Source organism: Ctenopharyngodon idella, chromosome 1 (genome assembly GCF_019924925.1).
Source record: "Ctenopharyngodon idella isolate HZGC_01 chromosome 1, HZGC01, whole genome shotgun sequence".
Lineage (NCBI taxonomy): Eukaryota > Metazoa > Chordata > Actinopteri > Cypriniformes > Xenocyprididae > Ctenopharyngodon > Ctenopharyngodon idella.
In genome coordinates this window covers 18,626,477-18,645,515 of record NC_067220.1, presented here as the reverse complement: position 1 = coordinate 18,645,515, position 19,039 = coordinate 18,626,477, and the positions used below count along the sequence as shown (strand labels likewise).

General features: G+C 34.6%; 1 protein-coding gene across 2 annotated transcripts; it reads left to right on the top strand.

Moving 5' to 3' along the window:
- The first annotated feature begins 230 nt into the window (after positions 1-230).
- kitb (KIT proto-oncogene, receptor tyrosine kinase b) lies at positions 231-18,577 on the top strand. 2 transcript variants are annotated; one of them, XM_051909213.1, is made up of 21 exons: positions 231-348; positions 2,622-2,891; positions 3,318-3,602; positions 5,278-5,417; positions 5,507-5,675; positions 5,953-6,139; positions 8,097-8,212; positions 8,318-8,432; positions 8,873-9,057; positions 11,120-11,226; positions 11,343-11,469; positions 12,059-12,163; positions 12,314-12,424; positions 13,827-13,965; positions 14,076-14,137; positions 14,234-14,334; positions 14,509-14,631; positions 15,104-15,215; positions 15,336-15,435; positions 17,002-17,107; positions 17,189-18,577. In XM_051909213.1, the coding sequence occupies exons 1-21, from the start codon at positions 294-296 to the stop codon at positions 17,345-17,347; spliced, it is 2,874 nt and encodes a 957-aa protein (XP_051765173.1). In that variant the 5' UTR covers positions 231-293; the 3' UTR covers positions 17,348-18,577. The 2 variants fall into 2 exon arrangements, with proteins under 2 accessions (XP_051765173.1, XP_051765163.1); XM_051909203.1 differs by having other exon boundaries at positions 14,076-14,334.
- The last annotated feature ends 462 nt before the right edge of the window (positions 18,578-19,039 follow it).

Here is a 19,039-nt window from a genome sequence, read left to right as displayed (position 1 = left end):
AAAGTGTGTACGTGGCCTAAGTGAAGTTAGAACATTCCTGATTACTACCTTTGACAGCAGTAAATAGTTAATAGTGAAACTAAATAATAAACTAATCCCTATTGGATTAAGTACAAGTAATTAAAAATAAGTAGCTACTAGTAACAAAAATAGATACTAGTAATTTAAAGGATTAAATGTTAAAATGGCTTGCCATACAGAGTGAGGAGAGAGAGACAGACACAGAGAGAGAGAGAGAGGCACTTGAAGACGCACAGTCAGTTGTGGATCAGTCATACTAATGTACGGACAGTATGGGTCACGCTTGGTTTCTACGTACAGTTCTACTTTTATTCGCCTTACCTGGAGGTAAGAACTTACATTTTCAGTTAAGATAAAAAAAATGTATTATTATTACTATTACTCAAAATATGTTGCATTTTTCCCAATGCCTATTTGTATGAGTTAATTATGAGCTGATGATTAGGCTAACATCCAAGGAATTATCCAATTGTTTCGACAACAGATGCAGATGATGACCGTTAAGAGTTATGTTTTTGTCCATCTGTTAATGTACTCTCGACAGTAGTTATAGTTGCGCGCTATCAATTAAATTATTGATTTAGACTGTTTATAGGCCTACACTTATTGAGCTAAATATCTATTGATTAATTTGAGTTATTAAGGCAAGTTAACTCGCACACCGTGTGAATCTCATGTGTTGTGCACAGTGTCAATAATTAATTAGCGTGTAATTAGAGTCGCGTATACGTCAAATAAATACAGCTCAAAACTAGCAATCGGCTACTAATAATAGGCTACTTTCAACATAATGACCAAAACAACTACTGAAATCCATCAATAAGTTACAGGCCTCGTCACAAACTCTTCTCAACTAACGGTCGGTTTGCTTTCTTTTCCGGTCGAGCTTATCGGATAGATTGTAGCTGCAAGCAACAGATGCCGTCCGAGAAGAAGGTTCACGTAGGCTACAGGTGTCTTGTGTTTTTACAAAGGTTATTGAGTCCGCGAGTTGTTTCAACGTCTGTAACTGTATTTTTCATTTTAATTACTTTTAACTCAACCCCTATTTCAGTAATAGCCTAATTTTCTCAGGCTGACAATCTAATAGCCTAACCCATGTGAACAGTAACATAATTGTCATTAGAACACTTTGTAAACCAAGTCATTGTGTTTTAAAGTGTTATAGGCCTATTACTCAGAAAACATCCCAGACAGTTAAAGAATCCTCAAATCCTGCCGTGTATGCTACGTTGCTTTGATAAATTATGCGCTCTTTGTCTGCTGGTTTGTTTATTGTCGCGCCTGTATGTGTGTGTGTGTGTGCGTGCGCGGCAGTCGCGCGAGTGATTGAATGTTCTAATCTAGCGGGAAAGCTCCGTACGGGACGGTTAGGCAAATTAGATCCAATCTTCGGCTATCCTGAGAAAATTGCCTGCCCTACTCACTAATGCACCCCGTACTTATTTCGTAACGTTTGATTCATTTGGATGGATCATGGTGAAGTAACAGATTAGTCATCATGGTGCGGATAATGGGGAGAAAGGCAGCACTTAGTGATTGTTTAAATGTGAGGGCATCAAAAAATGTGATGGACTATATAGGCTATAAAATTGAATAAGATTTAATTAATTAAATCGATGAAATATTTTAAATATTTTTTTAAGGTTTCAGTTATTGCTTGCGTAAAGAAAACTGTGCCTATTTTTAAACCCATAATGATTTAAGCAAAAATCATTCTCACTGAAATTCAAAATATTACTTACAATGTAGGTTTAAGTATTTAAAGATCATATTAGTTTGCTTTTAATTAATGTTGTTGACATACATTACCATTTAAAGTTTGGGGTCAGTAAGATTGTTTTTGAAGGAAATTAATACTTTCATTATTTTTTCAACAAGGATGCAATAAATTGTTCAGAAGTGTCAGTAAATACATTTGTAATTTTTCAAAAAAAAAAAAAAAAAAAATACTGTTTTTTTTTTTTTCTCCCCAGAATTTTGCACTTTGCACTTTTTTGGTAACTTTGCACAAACTTAGTTTTGGAATAAAGGAATAAGTTAAAATATATTTAAAATATATTAAAATAGAAAACAGTTATTTCACAATATTACTGTTACTATATTTTGATCCAATAAATGCAGCCATTGTAAGCATGAGGCTCTTTCATTACAAAAATGTTACCATTCCCAAACTTTTGAACCGTATATAGTAAAAACAATGAATTATAATGTGATAAAGTTATTGCACAGTAAAAATGTATGTTCATAATTGACATACAAACATGTATTTAAATGTTAATCATCCAAACATTTACTTAATGCTAAATATAATTTATTCTTTCTTTGTTTCATGACACTTGTTGAAATCCAGCAGTTAATTTTTTATTCTGTTTGTCATAATTAAAATGTTCAGAGCAGATACTCTGATAACATCAGCTGAGGGTTTAAGCTTTTAAAGAATTATCACAGTCACCGTGTCTACCATAAAGACCTTCTCACCTTCCTAACATTTGTTGACTGTCAACAGAGTGATGCATTAACTGATTGCAGGAGGTTGCCGTTGATTAAACCTGACTTTGTATGCACAGTGAACAGATTGGTGTGTGTTTGTATTCCAGGATGGTTTAAACCTGCTATCACTCCCGATGCCCCTCATCTGGTGATACTTAAAGGTGGACAACTGGAACTGCGTTGTCATGACGATGCAGAGGCGAGCATGGGCAGTGTGCAATGGCTGCGGGAAAAAGGTCGGAAAATCGATGGCGAGCTAAAGGAAGACGGAGCCGTTGTCATTCTCCTCACCTCCACACAGAACCAGCATATGGGCCGTTACACCTGTGAGAACACAAAAACGGGAGAGAGGAGCTCTATCTATGTCTATGTGAAAGGTTTGTATGTTTACACAGCTCTTTTTGAGGAGTTTATTTGTTCTTTTGGCCTCAATTCCCACACTTCACTCCTGAAGGAGTATTAAACTTGAATAGGTCTTTTGTAAAAGCACAAATGCATGTCCATAAACTGTGTACTCAAACCACACCTTAGTGTGGATGTGGTTTAATTTCTTTTAATGGTGTTATTGTTAACTGTCATTGAATAATGTTGGTATTTGAACAGCTGAATTGTGTGATAAACCTCTTGCACACACTTTTTTTTTTTTTACTACTTCCTTATAGACAAGTCCTTCCAGTGTTTAATGTAACAGCCCTTTTTTTGCATTCACATTTTTTCCTCCTTTTCTTTCTTATGTTCTCTTTTGATTTGCATGTCTTTTGTTCCCTTTCTCATCACTCATATGTTTTCGCTTTTTCTGGCAGATTTGGAGAACGCTTTTGTGCGCTCCATGGTGAATGGCCTTCTGGTGAGGGAAGGAGAGAATTGCACTATTCCTTGTTTAGTAACAGACCCAGCTGTCAATCACCTGTCCCTGTTGACCTGTACTGGCACTGCCTTACCAGCTGGCCTCACCTACATCACGAACACTGAAAGAGGGATCACTATCAGAAACGTCTCCAAAGCCTTTGATGGCTGCTACGTTTGTGCAGGGCAGATGGATGAAAAACCTGTGAAATCAAATCAGTATACCTTGGATGTGCGGCTAGGTGTGTGTGTGTGTGTGTGTTAGAATAGTGGTTCTTAAAGGGATAGTTCATTATTTAATCTGCCAAGTCATTTTAAATCTGTATTCATTCTCTTTTTTTCTTGTGGAACACTAAAGAATATATAATTTTGAAGAAGTCTATCTTTTTTTTGTCCATACAATGAAAGTAAATGGAGACCAGTGTTATTGTAGACCCCATCAGACAAAAACATTCATCAAAATATCTTCTTTTGTGTTCCACAGATGAAGGAAAGTCAAACATGTTTGAAATGATGTGGGGGTGAGCAAATGATGATAGAATTTTTATTTTTGGGTGAACTATCCCTTTAACTAGTTTTGTTCTTAGATTTTACATTGGACATCAAAAAACGATCATCAAAGTCCTAAAATTGTTTAAACAAGAATTTATTGTACAAAAGTGAACAAAAATGTGGGAAATATGGGAAGTGTCTCTTCTATATTATGCTAATCTAATTAGGCGTGATAATATGATTATGTGGCTTTTTTCTTTTGCATTACAACTCAGTATTTAAGAACCACTTTGTTAGATGGAAATAGTTTGAGAGAGTTGATAAAGAGATACCATAAGCAAATTTACTTTCGGTAGTGGACACACATAAATGTGAATGTTGGAATAATGAAGATATTTTAATGTTTTTGAAAGAAGCAGGCTACATTTGTTTGATCAAAAATAAATAATATTATTAAATATTGAAACAGTTTTAAAAAAAATATATATATTTTATATATATATACATATATATATATATATATATATACATATATACACTCCTGTGAGTTTTCAGATGCCATTATTTCAGTTTTCAGTGTCACATGATCCTTCATAAATCATGCAGATTTGTGACCCTGGACTACAAAACCAGTCAAAATTGAGATTGAGATTTATACATCATACAAAGCTGAATAAATAAGCTTTCCATTGATGTATGGTTTGTTAGGATAGGACAATATTTGGCCGAGATACAACAATTTGAAAATCTGGAATCTGAGGGTGCAAAAAAATCTAAATAAATATACTCACAAAAATACATTTTTTATATATTTACGGTAGGAAATTTACAAAATATCTTTATGGAACATGATCTTTACTTAATATCCTAATGATTTTTGGCATAAAAGAAAAATCGATAATTTTGTCCCCATACAATGTATTGTTGGCTATTGCTACAAATATACCCGTGCGACTTATGAGTGGTTTTGTGGTCCAGGGTCACATTTGGTGTTAAAGAAAGATTTGTTTTTTCATCAATGATTTTTCAAGATTTCTGAAAAAAGAAATAAATGCTTTTATTCAGCAAGGACACATAAAATGGATCAAAAGTGACAGTAAAGACATTTATAATATTACAAAAGGTTTCTATTTAAAATAAATGCTGTTTATTGAACTTTCTATCCATCAAAGAATCCTGAAAAATGTATTAAAATATAACTAAATATACTAAAATAAAAACAGTTATTTTAAATTGTAATAATATTTCACAGTATTAGTTTTACTGTATTTTTGATCAAATACATGTAGCCTTAGTAAGCATAAAAGATGTCTTTCAAAAACATAAAACGTCTGACAGTAGTGTATCATTGTCATATCATTACATATATCTCAATATATCTTAGACTATATGCTTTATTGCATGTTTATTGTTTTTCCGATACAGTCCCAGAGACAGTGCCAGCGATCAGCCTATCCATAATGGAAAATGTGATTCTGATCCAGGATCAGGACTTTGAGCTCACCTGTAGCGCCATCAACATCAACCATGATTTCCTCCTGAGCTGGAGTATCCCATCAGAAGCGGTTAGATCCACACACCTGTTGAATAATCTGAGATTGCTTTCTGTAAGTACAGTACCTAACCTGAACTAATGTTGTCAATAATGATTTAGATAGCAACGGAAGTACCTAACTCTAACATCGTGCCTGGTTCTCGAGGATATCAGCGCTCAGTAACACTGAAGTTCAGTTCTGTGAAGATGAGTGACTCAGGAGTCTATCAATGTAGTGCAAAGAATGAGAAGGGTGTCTCCATGGCAAGTGTCAATCTGGAGGTTTACGGTAAGAAATGTGAGATTAAGTTGTACCTTCTAAATACTATTGACTTTAACCAGAGAGCAAGAAGAGCAAGACTTGTAGGAAAATTAATGGGCTAAATTGTAACACTGAATATGACAATTGTTGAAATGTTGAAATAGAAGTCTCGCCTTTAAGCTGGTAGATAGATACATGGGTTTCACTTTAACCTTGCATCTTTAAACTTTGGTGTTTTCAGCAAAAGACACATCCCTGGCTAAACACCAGGACATCTGTTTATATGTGTTTATATTTGTGGCAGAGCAAGGTTTCATTAACCTTACGGAGGGAGAGGACAGTGTGGTGCAGGTGCGAGAGGGAGAGAGTCTGACCCTCAGTGTGAAGATGATTTCATACCCCAAACCCTCTCAAATCTACTGGACCTATAACAACAAACAGCTTCAAAACACATCCGAGCACGTCATTACACTACACGACCAGCAGTACAGGTACACACACCTGCACATACACACACAAACAGTCAATTCTGGGGCAACTCCACCAGTGTTTTTATATCCAAAACTTTGATGTTATCTTATTGCTATACTGTTTCTTTAAAGCTGGTGTATTAAAAGCCAAAACCAGTAAATAAGAAGTTCACAAGACATGTATTTTTAACTAATGTTTAACTAATGAACCTTATTGTAAAGTGTTACCATAAATATACACAGTACACACACATATATTATGTAAACACAAACTTTCATTTTGGATGCAATTAATCGCGATTAATCGTTTGACTGCACTAATTTTTATTTTTCCTTAAAGAAAACACAAATAAATTTTTCTCTAATATTTTGATAATTTGGATAAACAGCAAAGAACACAGATTTTGTCAATAAACATAAAATTATCTATTCATTGTAATTATATAGTGGTATTTAGGGGTGTAACAGTACACGTATATACACGTATTTTGGTTCGATACACGTGTACCGACGAATACAGACTTGTAGCCCATTAATCACTTTTAACCACCATTAACCACCAATAATAGCAATAAGCTCTGTGTTTTGTTACTTTCGATAAGTCTCATCCCTCAAATTCTGCCCGTTTTATCACGAAATTCAAACAATAAATGCTGTGGCGTAACAGACGCTGTAAAGGCGCCTCAGTTCAAACTGCAGCAGGAGGCGGAGCGCAAGTGAACGCGATCATCTCTTCCTTTTTAATACCAGTTACAGAATAAACATGAATGAACATCTGAAGGTATGTTGAAATATACAGTACAACTTACTGAAACGTATCTTGTGTAATTGCTCAATCAGTGTTTCAACCGCGGAAAGACATCAATGAAACAGCTTTAGCTAATATGTCATGTAGCATTTACCTCAGAAATGCCATTCAGTGTCCACAGCTTGTTAGTTCGCTAGAGAACTCTTTCGCGTCATATATGCACTATATTAGCCTATATATTCATTATATTTTACTTAACCTGTCTTGATTATTTAATGTATATGTTTAATGTATGTTTAAATAAATCTATCATGAAGTTATGACGGCCACTGTGTAAATGAATAGCCTATATTTTAACATCGAATTGGAGTAGAAACAGATTTTTAATGCAAAAACTGACTTATATGCAATTTACATGTTTGCATACAATTTTTATGTGAGTGTTGATTATTATATTAATTTAAGAATTTGGGCTCTGTTGTTAATTGTAACCTTTAATATTATAGTAATGTGCAAGAAAGTGCTTCCTGTATCGTTTACAGCATTAGCAGAGATAAATTTTTTTATCCTTAAGAAAATTTTAATTATAATTGAATTTATTTTAAGATGGAGACACAATTTGTTTAGTAAACCACTGTTTAATAAAAAAGAAAAGAAAAAAAAGCAATTTTATGTTTAGTTTTCTCCCTCCTGCTGTACCAAATCCGTACCGAACCGTGACTTCAATACTGAGGTACGTACTGAACCGTCAGTTTTGTGTACCGTTACACCCCTAGTGGTATTATGTTATTATTACTATATATATTTTTTTTTTTATCAAATTCAAGTAAAATGTAGAAATTGTCCTACTAATTGTCCTACCTTAACATAAACTGTGAAATGATTGATACAAAAAATTATCAAAATGAATGCTGAAATTAGATCTTTTATGTTTGTAAGTTGAATGTTACCTCCAAATATTAATAAAATTAGTGTTATTTGTACTGTTGTAACTGTTTGTATTAACTATTAAATAAAACATTTTGTTTGAACTACTTCCATCTTTATTTATACAGCACCTAAAATATACACTTTCCCTTATACTAACTAACCACAATGTTAAAAAAGTTAATGCCTATTTGTTAACTACGCATGTCTATTAGTTTTACAATTAGCATTAGTGACCTAATTTCTAACATTTATATGTGAATCTTTAACAGACACTGAGAGTCATTTGTCTGAATGTTGCAGGTACACCAGTGAACTGAGGCTGGTTCGAATTCATGAATCAGAGGGCGGGATCTACACTTTCTCAGCCAATCACACATATGCGTCTGTCAATCAGTCATTCACTGTCCACGTTATATGTGAGTTCAGAGGACTGACAGGATTTTAGTTTTCAAATTTGCCAGATACTTACCTCAATTTCTCTATTACAGTCTTTATATAAATACAGTAAATCTCTCATTCAGGTAAACCAGTGATAGTTTCCCAGGAGGGGCCAGTTGATGGACAGGTGCGGTGTGTTGCTTCAGGATATCCTGTCCCCAAAATATCTTGGTATTACTGCGAGCCGCCACATACACGGTATGACTCACATACAGACTAATATAAGCCACTCACACTCAACAATCATACATATAATAGCACACATGCTAACACTTTATTTTGATGGTCCACTTTAAATATTCTACTAACTAGAAGTAATTTTGCAACTACGTGTCAACTTATTCTACTAAAACGAACCCTAACCTAACAGTCTGCCAGTACTATAATGAGAATTAGTTGACATGTAGTTGCAAATTTACTCATAGTTAGTAGAATGTCTACCGTTAAAATAAAGTGTAACCGCACACATCTCTAACTTATGTTATGTAAGTAGAAAACAAACTATTGAGTTTGCAGTGTCACAAAGCCATTTAGAATGGGAAGGTGTTTCTTAGATGATAAAATGTGGTAAAAAAATGTTATATGGTTTATAATTATAGCTGTTTGTCATTCTTTTGGCTCTTTACATTCTCTGACAGGTGCTCCCTCTTGTTGAATGCGACGCAGGCAGATGAGGATGTTGCCGTGGTAACAGTGTCAGGGTCAGAGTTTGGACGAAGTGAGGTGGAGAGTCGACTTAATATCAGCAAAGGAAAATTTCACACTCTTGAGTGTGTGGCAAAAACCCAGGACGAGCATGCCTACACCCTCTTTTCCATCAGCGGTGAGATTTATTTATGTTTATCTAAATGAGGACATACCTTAGACTTCTATTGTTTTTATAAAGCTTAATATAGCAGTTAACACCAGTTATCAGGGTCCAAAAAGAAAATACATGTTGTATAATGCAATACAGTTGTTACAGCAGTGTCAGTGTGGCATAGTTGTTCAATCTCAAGGCCAGAAAGAAGAAGCTTTCTACAGACTGTCTTTTAATGCTGCTTTCAGCTGCTCCCGGGAATCTGCTGTTTACAAGTTCAGAAGTCATAATTACTATGTGATGTGTGTTCAAGGGATTTTAGTAGGAAAAAATGGAGGCAATTTCATATTTATTTTCCTTTTTTTCACTTACTGATAAGACAGGAAGCTTTTTTCGCACTAATGCAACAAAATGAAAAGCAAAGAATGCACATTAGGTCTGTAATAGATGCTTTGTCTTGGTGTTTTATTATGAGAATGATGGGAAATGCAGTTTTGTCACACAACCCTGTGACCTCAAAACAAACAAACAAACAAACAAAAAACTAAAGAAATTGATACTTTTATTCAGCAAGGATGCATTAATTTAATCAAAAGTGGCTAATAATCATCTATAAGGTTACAAATGGTTTTAGTTTAAAATACATACTGTTTTTTTTTTTTTTTTTTACTTTTTATTCATCAAAGAATCCTGAAAATAATAGGAAATATTTTTTAAAGGGTTAGTTCATCCAAAAATGAAATTTCTGTCATTAATTACTCACCCTCATGTCGTTCCACAATTTACACTTTCAATGCCCAGAAAGCTACTAAAGACGCATTTAAAACAGTTCATGTGACTACAGTGGTTCAACCTTAATGTTATGAAGCGACGAGAATACTTTTTGTGCGCCAAAAAAAACAAAATAACGACTTTATTCAACGATATCTAGTAATGGGAGATTTCAAAACACTGCTTCATGAAGCTTCGAAGCTTTACGAATCTTTTGTTTCGAATCAGTGGTGTGCAGGGTGTATCAAACTGCCAAAGTCACGTGATTTCAGTAAACAAGGCTTCGTTACATAAGAAATGTTTCGAAATTTCAATGGTTCACCACTGGGGGGGGTGACTTTGGCAGTTTGATACACTGATTCGAAACCACTGATTCGAAACAAAAGATTCATAAAGCTTCGAAGCCTCATGAAGCAGTGTTTTGAAATCTGAATTTGAAATTTACAGTCAACATTTACAATTAAACTTTATTTAATTAATTAATGTTCAATGTTTTATGTTCAAGGATATCCCCAAATGGAGGTTTAGTCAGATTAAACTTCATTTAATGCATTGCTTTGCTAATTATTAGCTAATTTCCCAATACACACACCCAAAACAAACATTGTTTTGTTGATGTGGGACATTGATCACAATTAAGATACTTTATTTAGCTAACTTGTGAATCTTTTTTGACCTTCAAGGACATCCCCAAATCGAGATTTTGTCAGATTAAACTAATTTATAGTTTATAGCTAATAGCTAATTATTAGCTAATTTCCCAATACACACCCAAAATGAACATTATATTTTGTTGATGTTGGACATTCATTAGAATTAAGCTACAATTCAACTTTATTTACCTAACTTATGAATCTTTTTTTACCTTCAAGGACATCCCCAAATTGAGATGCTGTCAGATTAAACTAATTTATAGCTAATAGCTAATTTTCCCAGACACACCAAAAAACAAACATTCTGTTTTGTTGAGGTGGGCCATTCATGCCATATAGTGTTACTGAGAGCGGTAGATAGACACAAACCCGTTCACACCCAAACACACACACAGCTGTTAACAGATAATCCCTGAATGTTCTCAGACACACACTGAGCTTGTTGACAGATATGAGGGATTATCATTTTGTGCAGCGTGTGCACATTAGGATTTGATACTGACACTAAGCTCTTAAAATCCTCTGAACAACAGATTTAAAACACTCACCTTATTAATATGGTACTGTGAATTAAGAAGTATTACTGTTTTAAACACAGATGTGGTGTGTGATGTGAGTGTGTGTATATTCATGGATGTGTGGGCATGTGTTTCTCTCCCTAGAAAGAACTGTGCCCCATAAACTCTTCACACCTCTGTTGTCTAGTGTCGTGTCCACTGCTGTTCTGCTTAGCTTAATTGTGGTGGTTCTGCTCTTCAAATACATGCAGGTACTATACACAACGCTCACATTAAAACTATCATATAGCTTAAATTGTTAGCAATAAGTTCTGGTTCTGTTTATTTCACTTGTATTATCTCCTTGTCATTTTGTACACTGCCAAAGAAACCAAAATATGAGATCCACTGGAAGGTGATCGACAGTTTTGATGGCAACAATTATACCTACATAGACCCGACGCAGCTGCCTTATGACCCCAAATGGGAGTTTCCACGGGAAAGACTGCGCTTTGGTAAAGGCATTCACATTACACAATAGCTCATTATTTAATCTGACTAAAAGTGTACACATAGTGTATACTCTATACATATATGTTATATGTATATAGCATTCTTCGATGAATAGAAACACACACACACACACACACACATGCACATACATATATATATGTAAATATATAATGTTCTTTTGAACTTTGTATTCATCGAAGAATCCTGAAAAATTTATTTTCACAAAAATATTAAGCAGCACAGTTGTTTTCAACATTGATAATAAATATTTCTTAAGCACCAAATCAGCATATTAGAGAAAATTCAGCTTTTAATAAATTACATTTTACAATATATTAAAACAGACATCATTTATTTTAAATTGTAATAATATTTCACAATATTACTGTTTATACTGTATTTTTGATCAATTAAATGCAGCCTTTAAAAAAAAAAAACACCTACCCCAAACTTTTGAACAGTAATAATCAAAAATCCTATAATACTATGTAACTATGATAATCATCTAGTAGAATGCTTATAAAAATGGTGTGAATTTGAACATAATAATGGTAAATAAGGGCTAAATGTTTGTTGTTTGTCATAATAAAGGTAAAATCCTTGGCTCTGGAGCGTTTGGTAAAGTGGTGGCAGCTACTGCATATGGACTCCTGTCAGCTGACACAGTGACCACTGTTGCTGTAAAAATGCTAAAACGTGAGTATGTCTAGATGTATGGCTTAACATGGGTAAAGTATGTTCATAAAGACTACAATTATTACAGTTGGTTTTTAAAACATTTAATGCCCAACTAATGTATCTGTGTATGTTTGGGTGTGTGTGTGTATATGTGGATTTTTCCCAAAGCGAGCGCTCACTCCACTGAGAAAGAGGCTCTGATGTCAGAGTTAAAAGTTCTGAGCTACATTGGCAACCATATGAACATTGTCAACTTGCTTGGCGCCTGTACAGTAGGAGGTATGTGGTTAGTATTGATTCAATCACTTTAAAACAGTGGTGACAGATTCAAGAAAGATACACTGCCCGGCCAAAAAAAAAGTCGCTGTTTGGATTTAAATGGGCAAATACTTAAGAGTCTATGGATGGATCATTATTACAGTGATTATTATTTTTCTAGCATGTTATATGTTTGGCAACGGTTCTTTTAACCCTAAAAGACGGAGTGTGTAGCTTTTCATTTCTTAAACAACCATATATTAAGATATATCATGGCCATATTCCAGGATGACAATGTCAAGATTCATCAGGCTCAAATTGTGAAAGAATTGTTGGGAGGGAGCAGGAAGGATCATTTTCACACATGAATTGGCACTGACCTTAACCTCAGTGTAAGTTTTTGGGATGTGCTGGAGACTTTATAGAGCGCTCACCTCTTGCATTGTCAATACAAGATCTTGACCAAAGAATGATGCACCTCTCGATGGAAATAAAGGTTGTGATGTTATTTCCATCCAGAGGTGCATCAATATTTGGTCAAGATCTTGTATTGACAATGCAAGAGGTGAGCACTCTGTAAAGTCTCCTCCAGCACATCCCAAAGACTTTCAATGAAATTAAGGTCTGGACTCAGATGTGCAAAAATGATTCTTCATGCTCTCTGAACCATTCTTTCACAATTTTAACCCTGGTGAATCTTGACATTGTCATCCTGGAATATGTCCATGATGTGTCTTCCTACATGGTTGTTTAAGAAATGAAAAGCTACACACTCCATCTTTAAGGGTTAAAAGAACCGTTGCCAAACATATAAATGCTAGAAACATAATAATCACTGTAATAATGATCCAGTCAAGGATTTGCCTATTAAAATCCAAACAGAGACTTGGGCAAGTGTATATACGAGTTTATTATAAGATATATTGCTCCTCATGTCATTCCACTACCATATTATTTTCTTTCTTCTGGTTGAAACACAACAGGAGATGTTAGGAAAATGTCTGAGCTGGAATTTTTCCAAAAAAGGAAAGTGGAAGGGGATTTATACTGCACCAAAAAAGTAAAAAAAAGTAGTATTTTTGACTCTCGAAATTATGGTCTGTTAGGCTATTGTATGGCTTTTTATAGGCTTATACTATAGAGCTTTGTATATAGCTTATTGTATAGGCTTCATAAGACTTGAAATATAACAAACATGTTTTGGTGCCTTTTGTCATATTTATAGCTTACCAAATTATCAAAAATTAAATTATGGAAAAGAACAGTTTGGACATTCTGCCTAAACTATATGCTTTTATGTTTCACAGAATAAAGTCACACAATGATATGAGAATGAGATATTTTGGCAAAATGTTAATTTTTAGGAGAATTTTTCCTTGAGGAGAAATTTGATAATTATTAAAGTGACAACATTTTTCAACAGGCCCTACTCTGGTGATCACAGAATTCTGTTGCTATGGTGACATGTTGAACTTCCTGAGAAGAAAGCGGGATGCGTTTTTCAGTTCCAAAACAGGTGATGGATATTACAAAAATCTGCTCAGCCAAACACAGCCTTCAAGGTAAGACGTGTCTGAGAAACATGGTGCATCATTTATAAGAATATAAATGTCCTTTGTTAGGTTTTTGTAATGTAATACACCATCTATTATATGCATGTGTGCACACACAGAGAGGGCACTGATAATGGTTACATGCCCATGAGGTCGTATCAGAAGAGATCGAATCAGACAGGTAAAGCCCATCCCAAGAAAGTACAAGCAAAATACAGCCACTTTTACCACCAACTTTCATTATTTTATACTTTTCAATCTGTATCATCTCTCTCAGAATGGTGTGATGATAAAGATGATCTCTCTTTGGATACTGAGGATTTACTCAGCTTCTCATATCAAGTTGCTAAAGGCATGGACTTCCTCACATCCAAAAATGTGAGTGTCTATTACGTTTATTCACCTCTCAGGTTTCAAAGTGGGTTGAACATTCAGACCTTGTAATGTTATCACATTTTCATACAGAATTGACAGAGGTTATTGTTTCAATAGTGAATACATACGTTTTTGACTAATAAATGGCTATTGATGTGTGTTGCCATGTATTTTAAGTGTATCCACAGAGATCTGGCTGCTAGGAATGTTTTACTGACTCAGGGCCGGGTAGCAAAAATATGTGATTTCGGTCTGGCACGTGACATCACTAGAGATTCCAGCTACGTCCTGAGAGGAAATGTAAGGAAGTGTTGTATATCAGTTACCACACTCACACCTACTGTCAGGCTCTATATTAATATCCAACATATTCTGTATTTTGTTGAGATTTTATGTAGTAAAATCACCTTTGATTTTGAGGGATAGTTCACCCAAAATGAAAATTCTGTCATCATTTAGTCGCCCTCATGTCGTTTCAAACCTTCTGTGGAACACAAAAGAAGAAATTTTGGAGAATGTTTCAACTGTATTTGTCCATATAATGAAAGTCAGTGGAGTCCAAAACAACATTGGACCCCACTGACTTTAATTATATTGACCAAAAAAAACAAAAAAACAGAAAAAATCTATGTATTCTGAAGAAATCCACACAGGTTTGAAACAACATGAAGGTGAATAAATGATGACCAAATGTTTGTTTTTGAGTGAACTATCCTTTTTTAAAAGTATTTAAGCATTGTTCAGTTTCATGAATGCTGTGCTTTTTGTTTAGGCACGTCTGCCAGTGAAATGGATGTCCCCAGAGAGCTTGTTTGCTTGCGTGTACACTTTTGAGAGTGACGTCTGGTCCTATGGCATCTTACTGTGGGAGATCTTCTCTCTGGGTCTGTATGAGCTGGTATCAGACATATTAAATATCACACTTAACCCAAAATACACCTCCTAAACCAGGGCCTTTAAGTGACTCATTATGAAGGTCTTATGTGGTGAAAATCTGCCTGCAGGTAACACGCCTTATCCAGGTATTCCAGTTGGATCCACATTCTATAAGATGATACAAGATGGATACAGAATGAGTGAGCCTGAGTTTGCCCCAATTGAAATGTAAGAGAATTATATTTGTCTATAAACAAACTGAAGTCAATATTTTATATTTATGGCATGCACATTTCCGTTCAAAAGTTTAGGATGGTAAGATTTGTTTAAATGAGTCTCTTATGCTCACCAATAAATATAATTACAATTTAAATGAACTGTTTTCTTTGGAAGCTTGTCTCTGCCACTAAATAAAAAAATAAAAAAGGTAATTGCAAATTTTTATCTCACAATTCTGACTTTTTTTTTATCACAATTGCGAGTTTGCACCTCACAATTCTGACTTTTTTTCTTAGAATTCCGAGATTTAAACTCGCAATTGCGAGAAGTCAGAATTATATATAAATATAAAGTCAGAATTGCATGATATAAAGTTGCAATTCTGACTTTTTTTCTCGCAATTGTGAGTTTTTATCATGCAGGTCTGACTTTATATCTCACAATTCTGACTTTTTTTTCTCAGAATTGCGAGATATAAACTCACAATTGTGAGTTATAAAGTCAGAATTGCGAGATATAAAAATTCGCAATTCTGAGAAAAAATATCAGTGTTTATTCCCTCACATTTGGACGTTACAACATGCAATTGGGAGTTTATATCACGCAATTCTGCCTTTATAACTCGCAATTCTGACTTTATATCACGCAATTCTGACTTTATAATTCGCAATTGTGAGTTTATAACTCACAATTCTGACTTTATAACTCGCAATTGTGAGCTTATAACTCGCAATTCTGACTTTATAACTCGCAATTGTGACATTATAACTCGCAATTGTGAGTTTATATCACGCAATTCTGACTTAATATCACACAATTCTGACTTTATAACCTGCAATTCTGACTTTATAATTCGCAATTGTGAGTTTATAACTCGCAATTCTGACTTTATAACTCGCAATTGTGAGTTTATAACTTGCAATTCTGACTTTATAACTCGCAATTGTGAGCTGATAACTCGCATTTGTGAGCTTATAACTCGCAATTCTGACTTTATAACTCGCAATTGTGAGCTGATAACTCGCAATTGTGAGCTTATAACTCGCAATTCTGACTTTATATCATGCAATTCTGACTTTATAACTCGCAATTGTGAGCTGATAACTCGCAATTGTGAGCTTATAACTCGCAATTCTGACTTTATATCATGCAATTCTGACTATAACTTTTCTCGCAATTGTGAGAAAAAAAGTCAGAATTATAAGATAAAAAGTCGCAATTACCTTTTCTATTTTTATTTCATGGCGGAAACAAGCTTCCATAGTTTTCTATATTAATATATTTTAAAATGTAATTTATTCCTGTGATGGCAAAGCTTTTTCATTTGTCATTACTCCAGTCTTCAGTGTCACATGATTCTTCAGAAATCATTCTAATATGCTGATTTGGTGCTCAAGAAACATTTCTTATTATGAAGGTTGAAAACAGCTGTGCTACTTAATATTTTTTTGTGGAAACCATGATGCATTTTAAAGGATTCTTTGAGGAATAGAAAGAACAGCATTTATTTGAAGATGTAATCTTGAAGTTTGTCTGATGTGCATGATAATGAGGCATGTGTGTATGCGTTATCAGTTACGAGGTAATGAGATGGTGTTGGAGTGCTGACCCTCTGAAGAGACCAACCTTCAAAAAACTGGTGGAAAGGACTGAACTCCTGCTGTCGGAAACCACCAAACATGTAAGTTTTCACTCAGCTCAGCTCAAAAAATGCTGACATAGAGCCAGTTTCTTCAGTTAGGTTTGTAATTGTGTCTTGCAGGATTACTTGAATCTCAGCACTAGCGGCAGCTGTGAGGCGTTTGTACCTCCAGACCTGCAGAGGGCACAACGGCTGAGTTCTGTGGGCAGCTCGACAGCCTCAACTCAACCCCTGCTGCAGGCAACAAATGAAGTTTTTCTGGAACATCAGAGCATATAAATGACATCACATTCTTTGTTTTGCCTCAAAATCACCATTTTCTCAATGGGTTTTACCTAAAAGCCTTATCCTCCATTTGAATGCTGACTTTAATAGTGGCATTTAAGGGCATCTCCTAAGATTCCCTGCTCTCTGTTTGGCTCAATGCAACTCCATTAGCCTTGTCTTCCATTATATTTCAAATTACTCAAGACACAGCATGTCCAGCCATATAACTGTTAACGTATTTTTCTAAATGCAGCTGGGCTCCATTTTATTGTATTGATCATAGTATTTTGAGTGCATGAGCAGCCAGGCAAGCATTTAGATATAGAACCTAATGTTACCTCACCAGATAAATGACCAGCTCTACTGATGACATCATTGTGTAGTGAGTGTCTCTGTGATGATGTCGTGTTGTGTATTCTTTTGTCTTTGTCCGGGTGAACAACTGCAAGTACGTCTTAGTGCAAGTAACAGTAAGGTAGGTCAGTGGAAAAGATGTTAAACCCAAAGTGAGTCTTGTTTAATGTGGCACTATCTGAAGCACTTAACATCAAATGGAGGTTCTCGTTCATACATCGGTACTGTTTTCAGCATGTCATTACTCTCAGGTGAGTATTATAATGCATTATCGATTTGTAATGCTATATTGCATCCATGAGATCCCTCTCTTAACTAAAGTTGTACTTTAAAATTGTCATATTTATTAATGATGAATTTGTTTTTTTACATTCTTTTTTTTTGCCATTTTGGAATTGAACATTTGAGCTGTTGAATATGTATATATGAATACAATTTGTTGTGGTGTAAAACTGAGATAATCATATTTGGATTGTACATTGTTTGTAATAACTGACTGGGTTCTATTCTTCAAAAGTGGCTAACTTGGCTACAATAGCTGGAGTAAACCATAAGTTTTTGTTCTCAAAGCATGCTTAAAAGATAAGAAACACCAGACATCTGCTCGTTGTGAATTAAAAAGTTTATTATTCCAGTAGATCCAAGTTTTATGCTAAATTATTCAGCCGACTAAACCACGTTTGAAGGATTGGATGTTGGTTTCAAAAAGAATCAAATGTTTTTGAATGTTAACTGTGACAAATCACTTGAACTGCTATGAGATTTGACTTTGTAAATATCTGATGTGTCAGCTATTTTTTCAACTTGTAGAATGTTATGTCAGAAGAAAAAGGGCGGTATTGAATGATGTAACTGTTTTTATACAGAATAAATGAAAAGTGAAAAGGAGCTATTGTATGAATTGTGTATTTTTAAAATTAAAAAAAAAAAAAAAATGTGTGGAATTCCTTAAAGGGTTAGTTCACCCAAAAATGAAAATTCTGTCATTAATTACTCACCCTCATGTCGTTCCACACCCATAAGACCTTCGTTCATCTTCGGAACACAAATTATGATATTTTTGATTAAATCTGATGGCTCAGTGAGGCCTCTATTGCTAGCAAGACAATTAAGACCTCAGAAAGCTGCTAAATGCCCAGAAAGCTACTAAAGACATATTTAAAACAGTTCATGTGACTACAGTGGTTCAACCTTAATGTTATGAAGCGGCGAGAATACTTTTGTGCACCAAAAAAAAGACTTTGAAGCTTTACAAATCTTTTGTTTCGAATCAGTGGTTCGAGATTTGTAAAGCTTCGAAGCTTCATGAAGCAGTGTTTTGAAATCGTCCATCAGTAGATATTGTTGAAT

Bases quoted from the DNA above. Each gene is read 5' to 3' on its own strand.
- kitb (XM_051909203.1), top strand. From the start codon at position 294: ATGGGTCACGCTTGGTTTCTACGTACAGTTCTACTTTTATTCGCCTTA. The intron at 8,213-8,317 runs GTGAGTTCAGAG...TCTCTCATTCAG, and splicing joins ATTCACTGTCCACGTTATAT to GTAAACCAGTGATAGTTTCC. The intron at 11,470-12,058 runs GTAAAGGCATTC...GTCATAATAAAG, and splicing joins ACGGGAAAGACTGCGCTTTG to GTAAAATCCTTGGCTCTGGA.